We start from the raw sequence: 24,790 nt of genomic DNA on the forward strand, positions 1-24,790 counted from the left end.
GCTAACTAATTGTATTGTTTTAATTGAATAAACCTTTCCTTGGTATTTCAAAGTAATTTGAATTATATCAACACTTAAGCATAGAATCATTGTTACCTTATTAAATGTGGCCTATATAATTGGATGGAGAGGCTCTGGTTCCTAGGCAACCTGGTGCAGTGGTGTAAAGAGTGCTGTGCTCTCCAGGCTTCCTCCCAGCTCTGACTTGCAGTGGGGGGGGGATTGGTGGAGACGTGATCTAACACTGGGCCTCCACATGCAATCAATGAGAAACCTTTGTTTGGCATTTAGAGGCTAAATTAATGTATTGGTGGTTTAATGATGGAGAAGTGCTACTGTATTGAAGCGTTCAGTCATAATGTACAATTTTACCACAAGAGGGCAGCATTGAACTAATTACACAACCAAGTTATGCCTTTAAAGGCTAAATGCCTGAACTTACTCCTTTTGATGGTACATGTTTGTGAGTTCTGCAGGTATGTCTGCACATGCAACTGGTACATTTATCATGGGATGATGGTGCACCACGGGCCACAAAGACTACTCTTCATCACCAGCCGTCTCATAAGCCCACAATCCTTAAGACTGCTAGGAAGCAGGAGTCTGATTAATGGAGCCTAACCTCTCACCCAGCAGTCCTGCTCACTTGGCCCATCTGGGGAGACTAAGTGCAGGACCTGGAAGCTGTACTTTCTCTTCATCCAGATGGAACTATACACCTGCCAGAAGATGATTCACTTCAACACCAACTTTTATTCAATGTCATGAGTCATCTCCCCCTGAAGTATTATTTATATGATTAGACTAGTCTGCTTATGTGACTTCAAAAGCCTGATGGCAGTACTGTTTTTTATTTAACTAGGAAAGTCAGTGAAAAACACATTCTTATTTACATTGGGAACAGTGGGTTAACTGCCTTGTCCAAGGCAGAACGACAGATTTTTACCTTGTCAGCTCAGGAATTCCATCTAGCAACCTTTCGGTTACTAGTCCAACGTTCTAACCACTAGGCTACCTGCCACCCCATATACACCGCTCAAAAAAATAAAGGGAACACTTAAACAACACAATGTAACTCCAAGTCAATCACACTTCTGTGAAATCAAACTGTCCACTTAGGAAGCAACACTGATTGACAAATTTCACATGCTGTTGTGCAAATGGAATAGACAACAGGTGGAAATTATAGGCAATTAGCAAGACACCCCCAATAAAGGAGTGGTTCTGCAGGTGGGGACCACAGACCACTTCTCAGTTCCTATGCTTCCTGGCTGATGTTTTGGTCACTTTTGAATGCTGGCGGTGCTTTCACTCTAGTGGTAGCATGAGACGGAGTCTACAACACACACAAGTGGCTCAGGTAGTGCAGCTCATCCAGGATGGCACATCAATGCGAGCTGTGGCAAGAAGGTTTGCTGTGTCTGTCAGCGTAGTGTCCAGAGCATGGAGGCGCTACCAGGAGACAGGCCAGTACATCAGGAGACGTGGAGGAGGGCAACAGCAGGACCGCTACCCCCGCCTTTGTGCTAGGAGGAGCACTGCCAGAGCCCTGCAAAATGACCTCCAGCAGGCCACAAATGTGCACGTAACTGCTCAAACGGACAAAAACTGACTCCATGAGGGTGGTATGAGGGCCCGACATCCACAGGTGGGGGTTGTGCTTACAGCCCAACACCGTGCAGGACGTTTGGCATTTGCCAGAGAACACCAAGATTGGGAAATTCGCCACTGGTGCCCTGTGCTCTTCACAGATGAAAGCAGGTTCACACTGAGCACGTGACAGACGTGACAGTCTGGAGACGCCGCGGAGAACGTTCTGCTGCCTGCAACATCCTCCAGCATGACCGGTTTGGCGGTGGGTCAGTCATGGTGTGGGGTGGCATTTCTTTGGGGGGCCGCACAGCCCTCCATGTGCTCGCCAGAGGTAGCATGCCATTAGGTACCGAGATGAGATCCTCAGACCCCTTGTGAGACCATATGCTGGTGCGGTTGGCCCTGGGTTCCTCCTAATGCAAGACAATGCTAGACCTCATGTGGCTGGAGTGTGTCAGCAGTTCCTGCAAGAGGAAGGCATTGATGCTATGGACTGGCCCGCCCATTCCCCAGACCTGAATCCAATTGAGCACATCTGGGACATCATGCCTCGCTCCATCCACCAACGCCACGTTGCACCACAGACTGTCCAGGAGTTGGCGGATGCTTTAGTCCAGGTCTGGGAGGAGATCCCTCAGGAGACCATCCGCCACCTCATCAGGAGCATTTCCAGGTGTTGTAGGGAGGTCATACAGGCACGTGGAGGCCACACACACTACTGAGCCTCATTTTGACTTGTTTTAAGGACATTACATCAAAGTTGGATCAGCCTGTAGTGTGGTTTTCCACTTTAATTTTGAGTGTGACTCCAAATCCATACCTCCATTGATACATTTGATTTCCATTGATACTTTTTGTGTGATTTTGTTGTCAGCACATTCAACTATGTAAAGAAAAAAGTATTTAATAAGAATATTTCATTCATTCAGATCTAGGATGTGTTATTTTAGTGTTCCCTTTATTTGTGTATGTTGAGATGTAATCCACTCCTTCTGAATCATGAGGAATACGTGCATTCAAATGGCTATAATAATTCATCTTTAATTCGTCATTAATCATTGTAAATATTTGATAGCCTCTGGTTTAGATATCTGTACATTTTGGCTGTCAGTCATCAAAGAAAACATAAGATCATATTACCAATATGGTCCCTAAAGTTCCTTGAAAGCAGGAGCCTATAAATAGAAGCATTACTAAGGGGTGAGCTGTTCTGTGATCTTTTTTTCTGGAGATTTATCATGCATTACTGAGGCTAGCTTTATTCTGCTAAAAGAATAACAGGTAATGAAGGTGTCACACGTATTGATTTTGTATCAGTATATCTTGGTGTATCAGTATCTGTGTTAGACAGGGGCATGGTTTTAGTGCCTGAGGAGTGAAATGCCATCTTGGTGTGATATATCAGATTGCCTGTAAGATCTTTATTGCATTTGCTGCAGAGCCCCTTCAGCTAGCACTGATTCAGCCGGAGTTGCTGCCTCCTAGGAGAGGACGATAACATTGAGTCACCTTGCTGCATTGTGAGCCTCTGGCAGTGGAGAGGCAGGAATCAGCAGCAGCGCCTATACTGCAGAGCTGTGCAGGACTGTGCATCACTACCGTGTGTGTTAGAGGGAGAGAGAGAGAATAGTGGAGAAAGGTTGACTGGGGACTGCAGTCTTATTTCCCCCTCTGCCCCAGGGTTCATGGTTTGGAGTTTTTCTCTGTCTGAAATGCTTTCGGTGAATGCACACCACCCCAGTGTAGATGACTTAGTGCAGTACAGCGACTGATCCTAGTTAAAATGCTCATGTTTTTTCCTCCTCAGACTGCTACTTGCAGATACAGTTATTCATAGTTTGTGATGTGTCTCCAGGACTGAGTTGCTGCAGAGGGATTCAGTGGAATGAGAAAGGCAGATGGACAACTCTCTTGACAAAGGACTCTATAACTGTGGTCCTATGGGATCGGAGAGCTGTCAACCTCTCATCACTGGCCCTCTCCCTCAGCAGCCTTGCTTTGAATGCCTAATGCAGCGTTTATGTGCTAGAGGGAAGTAGGAAATGCAGAAATATCCAACTCTTGCTAACTGGTTGTAGTTATACACGTGCCACATTCAATGGACATTTCTGAGATTCCTAGTTCCGACTAGCATGTGAACACGGTATAACGTCACCACTCAGAGTTCCTGTCACTCATCAGCAACAATAAGTTATTCTTTATGTTCCATTGATATTTACAAAAGTTATTTTCAAATGCTTATTTTTGTGTGTTATACTGATACAATAAAATTAACATTAGCATGATATTTGGCTCACCTAACTTCATCTATTGTTTGCAGAGTCAACAATGAAGACAGATCACCACCACTACGGAAACACGACCTCAAACTTTTGGCTTAGTTTGTTTTAATTTTAAATTTGATTTAAAATCTATTTAACTAGGCAAGTCAGTTAAGAACAAATTCTTATTTACAATAACGGCCTGGCAAAAGACCTCCTGCGGGGACAGGGGCTGGGATTAAAGATAAAAATATAGGACAAAACACACATCACGACAAGAGAGACACCACAACACTACATAAAGAGAGACCTAAGACAACAACATAGCATGGCAGCAACACACAACACAGCATGGTAGCAACACAACATGACAACAACATGGTAGCAGCACGACATGGTATCAGCACAAAACATGGCACAAACATTATCGGGCACAGACAACAGCACAAAGGAAAGAAGGTAGAGACAACAATATATCACGCAAAGCAGTGATCATCAAGGCAGGTTTTCAAAAAGAGCTCATTTGATGTATAATATCTGTAGTCAATAGGATTTGGAGAAGAAGCGTGTTTGATTTCACACCATCATTCCAGAGTAACAGTACATCAAACCAATGGGGGACAGGCCAGCAAAGCCTCCTCAATAGGGATTCAGTGATCAAATATTTATATTGCAGTGGGATGTTTGATGCTTTCTGCTCCCTGGGAGTGTACTCTGGGTTGTTTTAGTCTAGGAAGGAAGGAGATTGATAACCTTTACCTAACAGGAAGCCCACGAGGATATGGAGAGTTATTTATCTTCTTTTAGTCCTTTTAAAAATGTATTGGACCAGGAGACTGTTCAGTAAGAACATTTTTAGATAAAACACTGCATTGGTAAAAAAAAATTTAAAAGCCTGATGGCAGTACTATTTTTTATTTAACTAGGCAAGTCAGTGAAAAACAAATTATTATTTACAATGACAGCCTAGGAACAGTGGGTTAACTGCCTTGTTCAGGGCAGAACAACAGATTTTTACCTTGTCAGCTCAGGAATTCGATCTAGCAACCTTTACGGTTCCTAGTCCAACGCTCTAACCACTAGGCTACCTGCCACCCCATATATATTGAGATGTAATCCACTCATTCTGAATCATGAGGAATATGTGCATTCAAATGGCTATAGTAAAAATAAAGGTTGTCATAAATACATTGGAAAGAGGCCAGACATTATATGTTGTCTTCCTTTTTTGATGTCCAGTGATACAGCTCTTTTCCCTCTTTACTTATGGAGATGTAGCCTGCTCTACTCTGTACTGTGACTTTGAGCTTTGCCTCACACCCCAAGTTGAATTTATGGGCAGCATCAGGAAATTGGGCAGGTCTGTTTGATGCAGTGTAAGCATTATTGTAATGTGTCATGGTTGGGAAGGCTCTCTGTCCTTAAGGCCTGCAGCTGCAGTGAGAGAGACGTGAAGCTAACAGATCCACAGCTAAACCAGCTTTGTGTGTACATGCCACACACACTATCACACACATTGTCACATACACACACGCACACAGATTGAGTCGGATTGTAGATGCATCATTAATTCACTTACTGCTATTTAACATATTGTCAGCCATACCACACAATAAAGCTGGCTATTTATAGCCTTTCTCTGATGACAACAATGGCCTCCTGAGCAGTTGTTTCTTTTTATGTGAACTTGCCCTGCTCTTGAGAGAGGTCCTGCCATGTCAGTGTATTTTTGTTACTGGGAAGTCTCTCACTCAGAGAAACCTGATAGCTGCTGGACCTGGGGTGTGAGGACTGTGAGGACAATGTAAGGCATGGGATAATAGTCCCATTACAGCACAGCCAGATGCATATTTTAGGAAATTTCTGTCCGTATCCAATTTTGACAGTGCAGCTTCAGGCACTATTTACCGTTAAAGAAATACAGATTTGCATAGCCTATACCGATGTAGATTTCATCACTCTTTTGTTGTTGAGAATCTTTCTGTAACCTCTTTCAACATCTATCCAAAATATTAGTCCTACACATGATACATTTCTGAAATTCTCAAGATGTTGCCATAGCCATGGGAAGTAAGGGTGCTGAGGGTGCTGATGAGTCAAAATTATAGCCATTTTAATTCAATAAAAAAAATGAGCGGAGAAAAATAATTGTCACTGATCTTACTGTGTGCGTCGTGGGGTGAGCTTCCTGTTTGAAGCTCACCCCACAATTAAGTGATGTGATTCTGATCATGTGATTTCTCTGTAGGCTTGCACATTTTGGGGAATATTCAGAGCTGAAAACTTTCCATGGGAATTAACAGGAATTAATATTAATACCATTTAAATGTAGATGTTTTTTTTGCAGCGGATATATTTACCATACCATATGGTGACATAAACCTTTTACCTTATCATAAGTAGACAATTGTATTGACAATTGTCGCCAGACTGCCAAGAAACTTGCCCTCAACCAGGCCAAGGTGGCGAGCCACAGTAGTGATGACACCATAGAACGTGTTGATCTCTGCACCAGACAGGATGCTCTTGCCAGCATACTTGGGGTCCAACATGTAAGCTGTGGCATGTATGGGCTTCAGGCAGAAGTCTTCATGCTTTTTGATGCATTTCAGAACTGCAGTTTCCTCTGCTTGGAGCAACTGTGAAGTGAGCAGGGCAGTACGGATTTCTTCTCTTACATCTGCAAGCAGAGTCAGACCGGATGGCACTGTCTCCCTCAATCCGTGCAATGGCTACTGCTATAGTTTTCAGGAGTTTCAGGCTGCTTACCACTCTCTCCCAAAATACATCATCCATGAGCATCCTCTTGATGGGGCTGTCCATTTCAGCAGACTATGATATGGCCATTTCATGGAGAGACTTCTTCCCCACAAAGAGACTGTCAAACATGATGACAACACCACCCCAACCAACGGGTGTTGCTGGGCAGCTTCAATGTGGTTCTCTTATTCTTCTCACTTTGCTTGGTGAGATAGATTGCTGCTATAACTTGATGACCCTTCACATACCTAACCATTTCCTTGGCTCTCTTGTAGAATGTATCCATTGATTTCAGTGCCATGATGTCTTTGAGGAGCACATTCAATGTATGAGCAGCACAGCCAATGGGTGTGATGTGATTGCATTGTCTGTCATCAGTTCAAATACCTTCTGTGGTCCAAGGTCATTGATGACTGTCTTCAGCTCATCTGCAATGTAGAGACTGGTGTGTCTCTGCTCTTGTAGAATACTGGTTGAGGAGTGGAGATGATGTAGTTAATTATTCCTTGCCCTCGAACATTCAACCACCCATCATTGATGATTGCAATACAGTCTGCTTTCCCTATGATTTGCTTGACCTTCACTTGAACTCTGTTGAACTCTGCATCCAGCAAATTAGTAGATAAAGCATGTCTGGTTGGAAGGGTGTATGCTGGGCAAAGAACATTCAGAAATCTCTTCCAATACACATTGCCTGTGAGCATCAGAGGGGAACCAGTTGCATACACAGCTCGAGCAAGACATTCATCAGCATTTCTGTTTCCAGGAGGACCATGAGCTGTTGCTATCGATAAGGTGTCTGATTCATCATTTTCACCTCGAATAGAGGTAAAAATACTTTTGTCAGAGGTTGCTTGTTGTGAGCGCTGAGGGAACTTTATGCACTTGGCCAGATGATTCTGCATCTTTGTTGCATTCTTCACATATGATTAGGCACAACATTGGCAAATGTACAGTGCCTTGCGAAAGTATTCGGCCCCCTTGAACTTTGCGACCTTTTGCCACATTTCAGGCTTCAAACATAAAGATATAAAACTGTATTTTTTTGTGAAGAATCAACAACAAGTGGGACACAATCATGAAGTGGAACGACATTTATTGGATATTTCAAACTTTTTTAACAAATCAAAAACTGAAAAATTGGGCGTGCAAAATTATTCAACCCCTTTACTTTCAGTGCAGCAAACTCTCTCCAGAAGTTCAGTGAGGATCTCTGAATGATCCAATGTTGACCTAAATGACTAATGATGATAAATACAATCCACCTGTGTGTAATCAAGTCTCCGTATAAATGCACCTGCACTGTGATAGTCTCAGAGGTCCGTTAAAAGCGCAGAGAGCATCATGAAGAACAAGGAACACACCAGGCAGGTCCGAGATACTGTTGTGAAGAAGTTTAAAGCCGGATTTGGATACAAAAAGATTTCCCAAGCTTTAAACATCCCAAGGAGCACTGTGCAATCGATAATATTGAAATGGAAGGAGTATCAGACCACTGCAAATCTACCAAGACCTGGTCGTCCCTCTAAACTTTCCGCTCATACAAGGAGAATACTGATCAGAGATGCAGCCAAGAGGCCCATGATCACTCTGGATGAACTGCAGAGATCTACAGCTGAGGTGGGAGACTCTGTCCATAGGACAACAATCAGTCGTATATTGCACAAATCTGGCCTTTATGGAAGAGTGGCAAGAAGAAAGCCATTTCTTAAAGATATCCATAAAAAGTGTTGTTTAAAGTTTGCCACAAGCCACCTGGGAGACACACCAAACATGTGGAAGAAGGTGCTCTGGTCAGATGAAACCAAAATGGAACTTTTTGGCAACAATGCAAAACGTTATGTTTGGCGTAAAAGCAACACAGCTGAACACACCATCCCCACTGTCAAACATGGTGGTGGCAGCATCATGGTTTGGGCCTGCTTTTCTTCAGCAGGGACAGGGAAGATGGTTAAAATTGATGGGAAGATGGATGGAGCCAAATATAGGACCATTCTGGAAGAAAACCTGATGGAGTCTGCAAAAGACCTGAGACTGGGACGGAGATTTGTCTTCCAACAAGACAATGATCCAAAACATAAAGCAAAATCTACAATGGAATGGTTCAAAAATAAACATATCCAGGTGTTAGAATGGCCAAGTCAAAGTCCAGACCTGAATCCAATCGAGAATCTGTGGAAAGAACTGAAAACTGCTGTTCACAAATGCTCTCCATCCAACCTCACTGAGCTCGAGCTGTTTTGCAAGGAGGAATGGGAAAAAAATTCAGTCTCTCAATGTGCAAAACTGATAGAGACATACCCCAAGCGACTTACAGCTGTAATCGCAGCAAAAGGTGGCGCTACAAAGTATTAACTTAAGGGGGCTGAATAATTTTGCACGCCCAATTTTTCAGTTTTTGATTTGTTAAAAAAGTTTGAAATATCCAATAAATGTCGTTCCACTTCATGATTGTGTCCCACTTGTTGATGATTCTTCACAAAAAAATACAGTTTTATATCTTTATGTTTGAAGCCTGAAATGTGGCAAAAGGTCGCAAAGTTCAAGGGGGCCGAATACTTTCGCAAGGCACTGTACACAGCTTTTCCTTCTACATTAGCTGCAGTGAAATATCTCCACACATCAGATAGTGCCCGTGGCATTTTCTTATAAAGATTAGAAATAAATTAGTTTAAAAAAATACAATTCCATGTACAGATAAATAGTTAAGGAGTTAGATTAAACAACTCCTTTGTAAGATAAATGTTTTAAAATGAAACATGTATGGAAACAGGTGAATTAACACTCTTCAGTTAGCAGGCTCAAGCAAGCTAAACCCCACATGGTAGCAAAAACTAACTAGCAGAAATTGTTAACAAGTTAGAAATGGTTTAAACACACTTTTGCTGTAGGCTACTATTTACTAGTTAACAAAAAATAATCCAGTACTGTAATCAAAATTGACCAGAAAGCATGTAGTCCTTGGCTCAGACAATGTAGTAGTGTGGGCTCAGTAGCATCTCATTAGTGTGCAAGATCTTGAGATTAAACTGTACATGTGATGGAAGAGTCCACTGCACATGTGATGGAAGAATGCACTGTGCATGCAGAGAGTTGCAATTCCATTGAATTGGGGATAGTTTAACCAAAGACCTAGAATTGCCATGTGTAACCCACAAAAAAGGTTCACTGTTATAAGCTAACTTATTTGATGAATTTAAGCAAAATTCCCCAAATTCCAGGGCTTAACTTCCCATGGAAAATTTCCAGAAATTTACCGGAAAGTTTCCAACCCTTTGCAACCCTATTTCTCTGCAAAGGCATAGTAACAATAGTTTTGATTTTCTCTTGTCAGACCAATAAATAAACACGTCAGGATTAAGCTGTCCCAGTTTATATGATGTCCCACTCATTCCGAATTCACCCTATTTGAGTTTAAAATGCTTCTAAAGTTAGTCATTTCCACTTTTATATTTCAGACTTGATTTGTCCTAACGAAAAATGTATGAACCTCTACAAAAATGTCCATAAATTATAATCCACATAATTCACATTTCCTGCTGTATGTAGAAAACTGGCTCAAATTAAGATCCTACATCTGTACATTTAATCTGTAAGATAGAGAGACTCATTTTGCAGACCATGTTGAATAGTTTGTGTTATGTATTTTTCACCACACTAGAAGGAAGCACAATCTTATCATGTGCCTGTCACACCCTGACCTTAGAGAGTCTTTTTATTTCTCTATTTGGTTAGGTCGGGGTGTGATTTGGGTGGGCATTCTAGTTTTCCTATTTCTTTGTTTGGCCTGGTATGGTTCCAAATCAGAGTCTATCGTTGTCTCTGATTGGGGATCATACTTAGGCAGCCTTTTTTCCCCCTTTAGTTTGTGGGATCTTGATTTTGTATAGGTGCTGTGTAGCCTGCAGAATTTTACATTTGTTTTGTATTTTGTTGTTTTTTCGGTGTTCATTTGTAATAAAGTAAGATGTTCGCCTACCACGCTGCACCTTGGTCTAATTCATCCGACGAACGTGACAGTGTCCAGTGTTATAAATTAACAACGCAAACTTTGTATAAGTTATAATGCCCTAGCTGTATTTATGGCCAATTTATATGTACAGTGGGGCAAAAAAGTATTTAGTCAGCCACCAATTGTGCAGGTTCTCCCACTTAAAAAGTAATTTTCATCATAGGTACACTTCAACTATGCCAGACAAAATGAGAAAAAAATTCCAGAAAATCACATTGTAGGATTTTTTATGAATTTATTTGCAGATTATGGTGGAAAATAAGTATTTGGTCAATAACAAAAGTTTATCTCAATACTTTGTTATATACCCTTTGTTGGCAAAGACAGAGGTCAAACGTTTTCTGTAAGTCTTCACAAGGTTTTCACACACTGTTGCTGGTATTTTGGCCCATTCCTCCATGCAGATCTCCTATAGAGCAGTGATGTTTTTGGGCTGATGCTGGGCAACACAGACTTTCAACTCCCTCCAAAGATTTTCTATGGGGTTGAGATCTGGAGACTGGCTAGGCCACTCCAGGACCTTGAAATGCTTCTTACGAAGCCACTCCTTCGTTGCCCCGGCGGTGTGTTTGGGATCATTGTCATGCTGAAAGACCCAGCCATGTTTCATCTTCAATGCCCTTGCTGATTGAAGGAGGTTTTCACTCAAAATCTCACGATACATGGCCCCATTCATTCATTCCTTTACACGGATCAGTCGTCCTGGTCCCTTTGCAGACAAACAGCCCCAAAGCATGATGTTTCCACCCCCATGCTTCACAGTAGGTATGGTGTTCTTTGGATGCAACTCAGCATTCTTTGTCCTCCAAACACTACGAGTTGACATTTACCAAAAAGTTATATTTTGGTTTCATCTGACCATATGACATTCTCCCAATCTTCTTCTGGATCATCCAAATGCTCTCTAGCAAACTTCAGATGGGCCTGGACATGTACTGGCTTAAGCAGGGGGACACGTCTGGCACTGCAGGATGAGTCCCTGGCGGCGTAGTGTGTTACTGATGGTAGGCTTTGTTTCTTTGGTCCCAGCTCTCTGCAGGTCATTCAATAGGTCCCCCCGTGTGGTTCTGGGATTTTTGGGATTCAGTCTTCCCAGCCTGGTGCAGGTCTACAATTTTGTTTCTGGTGTCCTTCGACAGCTCTTTGGTCTTGGCCATAGTGGAGTTTGGAGTGTGACTGTTTGAGGTTGTGGACAGGTGTCTTTTATACTGATAACAAGCTCAAACAGGTGCCATTAATACAGGTAATGAGTGGAGGACATAGGAGCCTCTTAAAGAAGAAGTTACAGGTCTGTGAGAGCCAGAAATCTTGCTTGTTTGTAGGTGACCAAATACTTATTTTCCACCATAATTTGCAAATAAATTCCCCCCAAAAAAATCCTACAATGCGATTTTCTGGATTTTTTTTCTCATTTTGTCTGTCATAGTTGAAGTGTACCTATGATGAAAATTACAGGCCTCTCTCATCTTTTTAAGTGGGAGAACTTGCACAATTGGTGGCTGACTAAATACTTTTTTGCCCCACTGTACATATGCCGCGTTCACGTGCTGGTTGTAACTAGGAAACGCACTACTTGCTAACTGGTTGAAAGCGGTACGCAGAAGCATCATACCCATCCGATTTGTCCTGTAGTTTCTCTGTAGTAGCCACCTAGCAATTTTATGAAGTTGGCTTTAACTAGCCCAGATAGGTTCCCAATCTCCCAACCCTGTAACTAGCTACCAAGAAGCCATTTCAGGCTATCAAGTTAGAGATTGTCTAAATATCTTAGCTGGCATGTCTGCTGGCATGTCTGCTGGCAAGGTTGGTAGACTTTAGAAAAGCAAGCAATAACAATGTACTGAATAAGACACATTCCTTTCAATCTTTTACACAGATTTTAGCAGAAATGCAAATTAGCAGGTTTCTTAATTTTCTTTTTTAGCACAAGTCAGGATGATACAGACAGCTCAAGAAGTATGCATAGATATGCAGAAAAAATACATATTTGACAGAATTAAGTATAATGATTATGGCTCTAAATTGCAGGAAAATGCTGTTTCAGGTGTTTGAAAAATGCCCCCCTTCTGGACCACCCCCAAGACTTCCTCACCTACTTTGTGCCTCAGATGTTTGGGGTGCATGACACCCCTGGCTGCAAGTCTATACTACAACCAATTAGCAAGTCAGAAATTAATTTCCGACTACCACGTGAAAGTGGCACAAATGTTCCATAACCTTACAGGTAACTGCCAAAATAAAGCAAACTGAGGGATACAAAGTATATTAAAATGAGGGATACAAAGTATATTAAAAGCATTACTTCCACACATATATGTGGTTTCTGAGTAAATTAAGCAACTAACATCCCTTCATGCTTAGGGTCATGTATAAAAATGTTGGCCATTATTTTGGCTAGCCATGGTTGGAAGAAGAGATCTCAGTGACTTTGAAAAAGTTTAGATAAGTATTCAGACCTTTTACTCAGTACTTTGTTGAAGCACCTTTGGCAGCGATTACAGCCTTGAATATTCTTGGGTAGGACGCTACAAGTTTGGCACACCTGTATTTGGGGAGTTTCTCCCATTTTTCTCTGCAGATCCTCTCAAGCTCTGTCAGGTTGGATTGGGAGCTTTGCTGCACAGCTATTTTCAGCTATCTCCAGAAATGTTCGATCAGGTTCAAGTCCTGGCTCTGGCTGGCCCACTCAAGTACATCCAGAGACTTGTCCCAAAGCCACTCCTTTCTTGTCTGTGTACTTAGGGTTGTTGTCATGTTGGAAGGTGAAACTTCATCCCAGTCGGAGGTCCTGAGCGCTCTGGAGAAGGTTTTCATCAAGCATCTCTCTGTACTTTGCTCTGTTCATCCTTCCCTCGATCCTGACTAGTCTCCCAGTCCCTGCCGCTGAAAAACATACCCACAGCATGATGCTGCCACCACCATGCTTCACCGTAGCGATGGTGCCAGGTTTCCTCCAGACGTGAAGCTTGGCATTCAGGCAAAAGAGTTCAATCTTGGTTTCATCAGACCAGAGAATCTTGTTATTCATGGTCATAAGGTGCCTTTTGGCAAACTCCAAGTGGGTTGTCATGTGCCTTTTACTGAGGAGTGGCTTCCGTCTGGCCACTCTACCATAAAGGCCTGATTGGAGGAGTGCTGCAAAGACGGTTGTCCTTCTGGAAGGTTCTCCCACCTCCACAGGGCAGCCAGCTCTAGGAAGAGTCTTGGTGGTTCCAAACTTATTCCATTTAAGAATGATGGAGGCCATTGTGTACTTCAATGCTGCAGACATTTTTTGTTACCCTTCCCCAGATCTGTCTCGGAGCTCTACGGACAATTCCTTTTGACCTCATGGCTTGGTTTTTGCTCTGACATGCACTGTCTATTGTGGCACCTTATATAGACAGGTGTGTTGCTTTCCAAATTATGTCCAATCAATTGCATTTTGCACCGGTGGATGCCAATCAAGTTGTAGAAACATCTCAAGGATGGTCAGGATGCACCTGAGCTCAATTTCGAGAATCATAGCAAATGGTATGAACACTTATGTAAATAAGATAATTATGTTTTTCATTCTTAACAATGGAGCATAATGCATTGTCATTATGGAATATTATGTGTAGATTTATGAGTGGAAAAAATCATTTAATCAATTTTAGATTAAGGCTGCAACGTAACAAATTGTGGAAAAAAATCGATTGGTGTGAATACTGTATGGGAGATTATGAACCTGGGCTTCCCCCACCATCAACAAAACACTAAATAATGGAATATCGCATCCCTCCAATAGAGATCCAAACACATCTATGCTAAGGCGCATTGAAGCCGTTCTGGCGGCTCGTGGTGGACCAACGCCCTATTTAGACACTATATGTTGGTGTTGTCTTTATTTTGCCAGCTACCTACCTGTATGTTCCACAGGCCATAGGCTTAAAGGCTATCTTAGATTCATCAGGAAATGCTATATAATTTGTAGTTTAGGCTACTGTGCGTGACGTCATTACTGCAGGAAAAATCGTTCAGTTGAGTTTTGGAATTTTCGTGTGACGGACTATTGTTTAGGGATGTTAATCTTCTCAAATAGGGTGTTAATGCTGAAATCTTTTCAACGCATTCCTTATGTGTAATTACTGTAGCTGCACCCTTGTGATGCATAACAATACTGCGCTTGATTGAACTGAATTGGAGAACCATGTTTTACGCACCGCATTAGATTCAACCACAGCCAACCACGCACGCTTTGGTATGTCTTCGCGCTGGCTTTAGGACTTTTTACAAGTTTGGTCTTCCCCTTTAAAAGAATACAGCCCTAGCGGTGATCATTGGTCTGAAAACTCTGCGGAGGGGATTAGAGCATGAAATAGCTTGAACAAGAAGCCGGAATCATGGCGGCACCGCTCGGGCGGGACACTCTACCTGACCACTGGTCCTATGGAGTTTATCGAGATGGCAGGGTCTTCTTCATCAGGTGAGCATGCACTGTGATGATTTAACTTTACGTTTTACTGATGAAACGGGTTAATTGCGCAGTTATTCACGTTATCCTCGTCCAGTAACAGGTGTCTTTCTTTCAGTGATAAAACTCACAGCACTACTTGGCTCCATCCTCGTACGAGTGAACCTGTCAACTCTGGACACATGATAAGATCAGGTACGCGCAGGAATTAATAATACGATATTTCATGACTGCTGTACACATTGTGCTTTAGCCTACCACATCTAGATATGTATAGATTCACGCAGCCCATTGTATTCATGTTTTAGATTTACCACTGGGATGGGAAGAAGGATTCTCGGACGAGGGGGCCAGCTACTTCATTGAGTGAGTGCAGCTTTATGTTGTTAATGTATGGGATGTGCGTGGCTCCAATAACGTCCGATTCGAGCTCAAATAGCTCATAGCTGTAGGAGTATTGTTGTGTCGGTAGCACGCTTGAAGGCATGCAGTCTTTTAAATGCATCAATTGCAGCGGGTTGAGCAATGATGGCGTTGCAATGCAAACCATCACTTTCTTTCTCACGGTTACACATAAAAATACCCCAGGTGCTCATGGATACAATGTTGCACTAGGACACAACGCACTAGTTTGTTGATTAGGTTTTCTGAATGTCACAGAAATTCAGAGAGAGTCTATTGCTCCTGACGAGCCCTTTATGAGACAACTATTAGGCTACAGGCTGAACGTATAGCATAGCCTACAACTTCATGCAAATGTTTACTCAGGGATTTCTGCTATGTTAGGCTATTCAGGCTTTATATGATACACTATATTGCAATGCCATTGCCAACAGTGGCGGTCAGAGCCGTTTAAGAGTTTTTTTTCCATGATCTTGGCCTTATTTTATTACAGCAAATTGGGATGACTGTCATTCATATTCCATTCACCCAGTTCAATGTAACAGCAATAGGTTTAGGCTACTACATGATACAACATTTTTCCCTATACTCATCATGAGGTTGCTACAACCTAGCCTATGAATTGCACACAGGTCAAGAGACAAATGAGGTGACAGACAGTGACATTCAATACAGCCTTGCACACTCTTGCTTGCTGATATAGGGTGTAATCATTAGTCCAACAGTTGCAAACTAGAGTTTTTGTTGGACAAATTCAGGTATGTTTATCCCTGTTTTGTTCAGTTTGCTTCCGTTTCTAAGATTTCTTTTCAACAGAATAGGTGGAATGAATACACGCGTTAACACAGTTCACTTACATAGCAGGCACATTGTAATCATTCTAGCATCTATGCACTCTCCTCTCACCTCTTCCCTTTGCTTCTGGACTTCAATGCACAGCACATCAAGCCAAACCTCTACACACAGCAACATTGTTGTCACATATTAGCTAAAGTAACGTCATAGTCAGCATAGCTAATTGAACTAACACGTTAGTAAACCCACTTCAATAATACAGTAACGTTAGTGTACAGTCAGTAAGCAGTTACACCGGCGGGCCCCGCTGGAATTCAATTAATAAAACCAAAAGCTTACCTTGACTTGGAAGAGTTCCATGTGTTGGATAGTCATAGCCAGATAGCTGACATAGCATCCCTCTGTTTGAGCAGGGTGTTCCAGTAGGCTAAACTAGCTAGCTAAGTAACTTTAAGTGAAACTGAAAGTGAAGAAATATGAAAATGAAAATCTCCCCTCTATTTCTCTCTTGCTTCTCTTTCATTTTGGAATAAGTTATTTTGTTCAAAACTGTTCAACTACTGTCTTTATCTCTCTGAGTCAACTACTCACCACATTTTATACACTGCAGTACTAGCTAGCTGTAGCCTATGCTTTCGATACTAGATTAATTATCTAATCCTTTGATTGGGTGGACAACATGTCAGATCATGCTGCAAGAGCTCTGATAGGTTGGAGGACGTCTTTCGGAGTTGTCATAATTTCTATGGAAGGGGGTGAGAACCATGAGCCTCCTAGGTTTTGTATTGAAGTCAATGTACCCAGAGGAGGACGGAAGCTAGCTGTCCTCCGGCTACAGCATGGTTCTACTGGAGACCTTCTTTGCAAAATAGTGTGTTTTAATCAATTATTTGGTGACATGATTATATTTAGTATAACTTTTTTAATGTTTTACCATTTTTATTTTTATGTCCTCCCCTTTTTCCTCTGAGGAGCCTCCACTGATTGCCAACCACTAATTGTATTTTTCAGGACCATTTTATTATGATTTATTAAGTCATTTATCTATAGTTTTGTAAAATCATAGACTGCTGTCTTTACCCTTTTAGCCTAACCTATGCATCAGTAGCCTATGCTTACTTTAGGTATCAGATAGAAATTACCCAGGCCTATTATAAACCAGCACCTTGAAATGCATTTCCTGTTATTTTGACAGCAATCCCCAAAGGTGAGATGAATGAAAAAAATGATTGTGTTTGACCAACGTAACCTAATCCTATATTGTTTGGAATAAGGTAATGTTTGCTTATCTTCAGGATCTGTAGCTAGATAATATCCTACTTTTAATTTTCTTTCTTACTATTTAGAGCATCTGTGTTTGAGGAAGAGAGAGGACTGAACACACACATGATGCTGCTTTACGACACACACACACACACACACACACACACACACACACACACACACACACACACACACACACACGCTGATGTGATGTAATGTCCCATCTGTCCCACGGATACGCCTGCATGGAGTGTTTGAACATGTATGGTTCAGTTTTGCATCACAATATATTGTGATTTGATTACAGACATCACAATAGGTTGACAGGCTATATTGATGCTCTGTTGAAGTTCTCATGCCAATTAACTCTTGCTTTCAGCCCACATCATTTAGAAAATAAAGGGCAATGCCAAGCAGGACTGAAAGAAATCTATTGAAATTCAGCTCACACCCTCCAATACGCAAGACCTCTACTCTCTCCATTAGCTGTGTGTGTTTGTGAGTGTGTGTGGCTGAGGAAGGGGCAGGAGAGGGGCTTGTGTGTCTGTGACCTAATGGTGACAGAGCTGTATAGCATGATTACCGTCTTGAGGCAGCGAGTACAGGATCCCCAAAGTCACACTTTCTCTATACAGAAAATGATTATGGCTCCCAAAAACCAATCCACCATATCTACCAGAGCATTCTGTCAGTCTTTACCTTTCTCTTGGCTACTAACAGGCTGTGCTATATTTGCATAAGTAACATTAAACCACTCACTCTCTCTACAGTATTTTATTTGTTTACCCAGACACTCAGTAGAGAGCCATTTGCATTATCTAGCTGGGTATTTCCTTCTGCAGTGTTTCACATCATGATTGTTGATGGGAATCAATTCTGTAGGCTCTGGCTGCCAGTGTGTAGCAGATGGGTCCCTGGAAAAGGGAGAAACACACAGAGCAGATAACAGACCACTCTGAAAACGAACTGATTAATTAAGTTAACAATGACAACTGACAAGTCTACTTTTCCTAGCCTCGTGCTTATACATCTGCATTGCTTGTTGTTTGGGGTTTTAGACTGGGTTTCTGTATAGCACTTTGTGACATCTGCTGATGTAAAAATACATCTGATTGATACTGTAAAGCAAGTGTAGACATAGAGAATGCATGAGCAGTGGTCCCTCATTGTGAACCAATGGAAGGAGGACTCCTCTCACCATTGGTGGTTTCTGGTGGGTAGCAACTCATTCACAGAGTTATTAAACCCAGAGGCGCAACATCGCGGGACTTCCGGGAGCGCTTGTCAAACAGACCAGGCCGGGGTTTGAGAAGGGAAAAATGCTTCCTTCGTTGTTAATTTTCTCAGAATCTAGCAGCACAACCTAGATTCGAGCCAATGTCATCAGTAGTTAGACAAATTGACACATTTAATTTTTTGGTCAAAAACGACTTTATATCGAAGGAGTGGCTTTGATTTGACCTCCTGCACATGCAGAGTTTGGCGCAAAATGACTGTTAGACCCGATGACGTTTTTCTACGCATGAGCTTAGCTAGCCAATTTCTATTGGAGAAGCAGTCTTCATACTGTACTGTCTTTGAATCAGTGTTTTCCATTAGCACCGGCTGTCAGCTTATTAGCCAGTTACAGACTCATTTTCAGCCGCCTACATTTTCCACTTCATTTTAACTAGGCTACTTTTCATTTAACAGTTTCAATTCGCTAGTCCGTCGAGCCCTCTCCTGCTAGAATGAACGATATGCATCTTCTAGCGATCTATTGATGGGATCGGTGCCTGTCAGTCAGAAAGCAAGCAATAATGGGGAAATGTAGCAGAGAGGAAGAGGCAAAGGGAGAGGTTTCCCTGTCACCAAAATCTGTCCAAAACAAGCCCAATGCATGTCTGTGGGCTTATTTTGGACCTAAGCTTGTCGCCTGTCTTCCCGCCTTTGGGACAACTACTCCCATTGTTAGGATGGAGACATGAGCATCTCCTCATATACAGATCTCTGGTTGCGGTCAAATTTCTTACAGAGAGGAATGATGCTTGTGAATTTGCAAGAACCAAGAACCCGATGGTCACTCTGACAGAGTTCCAGAGTTCCCCTTTGGCAATGGGAGAACCTTCCAGAAGGACAACCATCTCTGCAGCACTCCACCAATCAGGCCTTTATGGTAGAGCGACCAGACGGAAGCCACTCCTCAGTAAAAGGCAAATGACAGCCCGCTTGGAGGACTCTGACCAACTTCACATCTGGAGGAAACCTGGCACCATCCCTATGGTGAAGTATGGTGGTGATAGTATCATGCTGTGGGTATGTTTTTCAGCGGCAGGGACTGGGAGACAAGTCCGGATCAAGGCAAAGATGAACAGAGCAAAGTACAGCGAGATCCTTGATGTAAACCTGCTCCTGTGCGTTCAGGACCACAGACTGGGGCGAAGGTTCACCTTCCAACAGGACAATGACCCTAAACACACAGCCAAGACAATGCAAGAGTGGCTTCGGAAAACAAATCTCTGAATGTCCTTGAGTGGGCCAGCCAGAGCCCGGACTTGAACCCAATCAAACATCTCTGGAGAGACCTGAAAATAGCTGTACAGCGACGCTCCCCATACAACTTGACAGATCTTGAGAAGATCTGCAAAATGAGAGAAACTCTCCAAATACCGGTGTGCCATGCTTACCCCTGTGTGTGTATGTTGCGTGAGTCTAGCCATTAGCGATGATGTTAATGAAAACAATCTTCTGGTAGATGGAAAGGCTTTCCCAAAAAACATTAAATGTTAACTGCAAAGTAGCATATTCTTTCCTGGCAGAATGATATCAGAATTATTTTTATCGATTATTTTTATCGTATTTGTTTTGCAAACTCATCACTTTTGCTACAAACACAGCCAAACAACAACCTCTTGCTAGGTGCACACTTTAATTAAAGTCCTCAAAAGTGGTCTCCTGATGTGGTTTAAACATTGTTGTGAATTTCGAACTCCAATTAATTAATTTAAATTTAAAAAATAAAACCTGGACAAACAACCTTTTTTAAATGTATTTACTCTATTTTTGTTTTAATAAAATATATAATAAGAACATTATTATGGCATATCTTGCAGTAAAACTGTAAATAAGACTTAAATCTCAAGAGACAGGTTAAATGTTTAAAAGGTTTAATGTTCTCTTTACTTAGAAAATAGTCGTGATCAACTAGGCCTAGCCCTAGATTGTCATGTCTGCACCCGCTCCGCCTCTCTGGTGGTCGAGGCCGCCAAGCTGCTCATCATTACGCACATCTGTCACCATCGTTACGCGCACCAGCGCTTCATCGGACTCACCTGGACTGCATCATTTCATTGATTGCCTCCGCTATATCTGTCACTTCCTCTGTTTCATCACCCAGGCCACAAAAATAGAGCTCTTTTGGCAAAAAATGTTGAGCGTCTGGTTGGCTACTTTTTATATTTGTCTGGCTACTCTATGTACTTTTGGAAAACACTGGCAACTCTGTCCACAGTCATGCCTCTTTTAGTTTGCCTCACTTGCCCCAGTCAGAGAGCCTGCCATAAAGTGCTTTGTACTGCTATGTTTGTATTCTTGTTTGTGTGAATAGTTTGTTGAATGTAGGAAATTATTGGGAGCAAACAAAGTCTGTTCCAAGCGGCACACAGCACAAACATGAGCCTCAGTGTAACACTATTGTGTTAATATTGTTAATATCTCCTGACTCAAAGCAGTTGTAATAACTAATTAATAACTCATTGATAACTAATGAAAGTGTTCTGTGGTTGCAGACAGATGCTTTCTAGTGCTTAGCAACACTGGTGTGGATGCCCATTCAAGTCTGGTGTGTTCCTCAGTAGTCTGAGACAGACTTAGTCTGGTGGGACCGTGGGAGTATAACTCATTCAGCACAGCACACACATACCTGTATGTAAGGCACTGATATCCATGTCCTCCCACCTGCCAACTAAACAGCCCAGTGCAAGATCATATCATTGTCTGTGCCGCTGTCTTGCTCCCTACGTTGCATTGGAAATGTGTTGCTCTGAGATGGAGGACTCGTAACACAGACAATTCAACGCACCTTATGTAAACACTATAGAAATGACTGAGGCAGGAAGCTGGCATTCAGACATGTGAGTTTTTAAAAGGGCAAAGAAAATGATTGCAGAAATTTGTTATAGCTGACACTTTGATTGTGTGCTGCATGAAGGGAGTCATTGTGCCCGTCTCTCTGGCCGATGAGAAAAGAGAACAACAGGCCAACCCGGAGATCTATGATGGCCCAACTGTCAGCCTGGCTGTAAAATCAATTGGTTATTTGTTGCTGAAATGACTTGATGGAAGCAAGGATCCTGTTTTGGTCTTCTTCTCTGGCACTAGCTGGACATTGTCTTTGTCATTGTGCTGTTTTAACATTGGTGGGTTAGGTAACAGCAGACGACAGAGACAGGCCAAGTCACGACTGTCCTACAACCCTATTCTGACATTAGAATTCCCATAAAGTATCGCTGTGGTTTCAACACAATTCAAACTTGACACACACTTGTGTTCTCTTTGTTCCACTCTACTGCTACTTTACCTAAAGTTAATCAAATCCGTTAGTTACTGCAGTGTAGTTGCATGTAATTACACCAGGTTCGGAACTGTACTTTCCAAGTAACTACATGTGCAACCAAGGACTTTTAAAATTTCTTTAACCATTTAATATGAACATGTGTTCATGTCTTGGAACAGCCAATGAGAGATGTTGAGTTTGTCCTTGTGATGTGCTTTGCCTCTTTATTATCCCTCATTGGGGAATCATTCATTTCTGCTGATGTGGCTTCTGTTATTTTCACCTAATGGTGGGCTCTTCAATACTTCACAGTGGAGTTTAATTTGATTTACTGCCATCTTGGACGGCGCCATGTGTCTTTAAGGTAATTATGGGCGAGTCGTTGAATGCATAGCCCACCTGCCTGCCCGGTCACCCTCGCACTCAGCAAATTAAACACCATGAGTGGAGGCATGGGCTGGATAATTCCTCAAACCTCCAGTCTCTCAGAAATATGACAGTCAACTGTGAAGTCAAGCTTTATATGACTGATAGCCCCTGTCAAAAAGAGAAACTCTTTTTAAACCAGTCATATTTACTCCATGACTGACATAGATGTGGTTGAGGTTTCATCCAAACAATAGCACTTTAGGTTGAAGTCTCCCATCATCATTCCATCACACTCCATCATTGGATGGAGCTGTCTGTATAGGCTTTTGGGGTCCCCCCCTTTCCTCCCCCTGCTGTCCATGGAGCATGCTGTGACAGGCTGAGTGGAATCCAAGTCCACATGGCGCTGCCGTGACAACAGTCTGCTGGTTGTGTAGCGGGTTGCTGGTGGAAACCAGCGGAGCTAGAGTACAAAGAAGGGATTGTTGAGACGGGCAGAGCGGTCGTAGTAAAACTCACATTAATTTACATGTAGGCCAGTGGAAGAATGGAGGTCTGCCTAGTGCTCTCTAACATGGTGGGTTAGTTAGATAACCTCTCCTGTCTCAGAGTGGACCAGGGCTCTTTGGCTGTTACTTTAATCTGGCACTATATTCCTGACCTGCATTTCTTTAGAATTCTTTCTACTCAGACTGAGAGAGGTATTTATTTTGATAAAATCTACTCTGAAGATATGAATGTTCTTTCACTTGGTTTTAAGTAGCTACACTAGAGCTTTTGAAATGGTTTTCCCAGTTTTTCCCCCAGAAAACATATAGCTGGAGCAGTCGATGCTTTGGGAAAAGTGCAACTCTATAGCTCCCCCAGGGGAGAAATGATCCAATTGAGGTACAATGGTGTCCTGTTGGGACAATGTTGCTATTGTTTGGGGTTTGCAAACCTGCGGGACTGACAGGGGGAAGTGTACGATATCCATATAGACCCACACAGACTCCCTCTCTTCTATATCCCTCCACTTTTCTACCTAATAAGAAATGATGGTTCCATCAATCTTTTATTATGTATCTCTGTTTATTTGCCACCTCCCTCCAGTCTTCTAATTGGTATTGTCTGTTCTGTGGTATAACGGCACTCTGGGAAGAATGAGTTAATTAGCCGTGAAGTGAAGTGAAGCAAAACACTTTAAATGGAGATTAAATGCAGCTCAGTTTCCCTACAGGTGTTTATCTCTAGGCTCCACTAATAAAGCATTCTCTTTCTGCACACAGCAAATCCACGCTTCACCGGTGCAGAGATCCAAGTGAAGGAAGGCTACAAACTAACGTGACAATGCTTTAGTTGACCTTTGGCCTCAGCATACCAAGATCCCCTTGTTCTGAAGGAACATGTGTTTGAATGGTAATGATCATCTCCGTCAATGCAGATGACAAGGTTAATCTGCTCAGCAAACCTAGTCAAGTGTAGCAAATTCAACAGTTTGACGGTTACACCAGTACCTGTATTCAACTCTTGAGTGCTTTTGAAACTGCCAAAAATACCTTTGCAATTCAGTGCTGACTTTCAAACTGCCACAGAGAGTGTAAGAACTTTAGCTGTCCTTTGTACTTCTCCTTTCACTGGGGCTGCTTGACCCTAGTGGATCAGTTTTTAATAGAGTGTAAAAAAACAACTTCCTTTTAAAGTGTATCCCCAACTGTTCCTTTCATCCTGGTGCCACAGGAAGAAAGAGTCGTGTTGAATCTTTCTGGAAGGTAATTCTAAGGAAACACACTTCTATTTTATTCTTACAGCAACGTGTTGATGGCTGTCATTTCTGGCTTTTTTATGACTCAGTGTTGGCAGGTGTGGTGTGCTTTCTAGGAAAGCCTATATTCACCACAGACACAGAATGCACTTTCATTACTTTAATCATTATAGCCTCATAACAGTTCAATTGACCACCCAGAAGTAAGTCCTGATTCCCTCAGGTGGATGTACTGTAGGTAAGATGGTCTGGACAGTATGGAATTTGTCCATTAATGTCATGTTTGCTCCAAGGACTATGGAATTGATTGAAATTCAGATATTTCTGTGTCAAGTGGCAGATGGAGAGATGACGGGGGAGTGATAAGAATCATGCCACTGAATACCAATCAGACAGACTTCCCTGTACCTGTATCAGCCGCAGCCAAGCTGCTCTCAATGCAGTAGACTGGAGGTGGGTTTAACTGCTGTTATCCCATTGAAACTAATATAAAGTTGAAAACTCCTTTCAAAGAGCTGTTCATCTTCTCTCATATGCAGAAAGATTGACCACAGAGTAAACATCCTCTTTCTGTGAAGGTATTTTATTCCAGGTTATATGAAGCAGTTATGCCCCCCTGGGA

General features: G+C 42.2%; 2 protein-coding genes across 3 annotated transcripts in view; one reads left to right on the forward strand and one right to left on the reverse strand.

The window, feature by feature from the left end:
- LOC139384918 (DNA-directed RNA polymerases I, II, and III subunit RPABC5) overlaps positions 1-24,790 on the reverse strand; it is a 235,138-nt gene that overhangs the window by 194,528 nt on the left and 15,820 nt on the right. The window lies entirely within an intron of this gene.
- LOC139384915 (pleckstrin homology domain-containing family A member 7-like) overlaps positions 14,957-24,790 on the forward strand; it is a 147,613-nt gene continuing 137,779 nt past the window's right edge. The window contains exons 1-3 of one of the 2 annotated variants that reach the window (XM_071129817.1): positions 14,957-15,073; positions 15,180-15,256; positions 15,370-15,427. In XM_071129817.1, coding sequence (XP_070985918.1) covers positions 14,991-15,073; positions 15,180-15,256; positions 15,370-15,427 — 218 coding nt within the window. In that variant the 5' untranslated portion in view covers positions 14,957-14,990. The remainder of the gene's footprint in view (positions 15,074-15,179; positions 15,257-15,369; positions 15,428-24,790) is intronic. The other variant, XM_071129816.1, reaches the window with a different exon arrangement.

Source organism: Oncorhynchus clarkii, chromosome 26, assembly GCF_045791955.1.
Source record: "Oncorhynchus clarkii lewisi isolate Uvic-CL-2024 chromosome 26, UVic_Ocla_1.0, whole genome shotgun sequence".
Classification (NCBI taxonomy): Eukaryota; Metazoa; Chordata; class Actinopteri; order Salmoniformes; family Salmonidae; genus Oncorhynchus; species Oncorhynchus clarkii.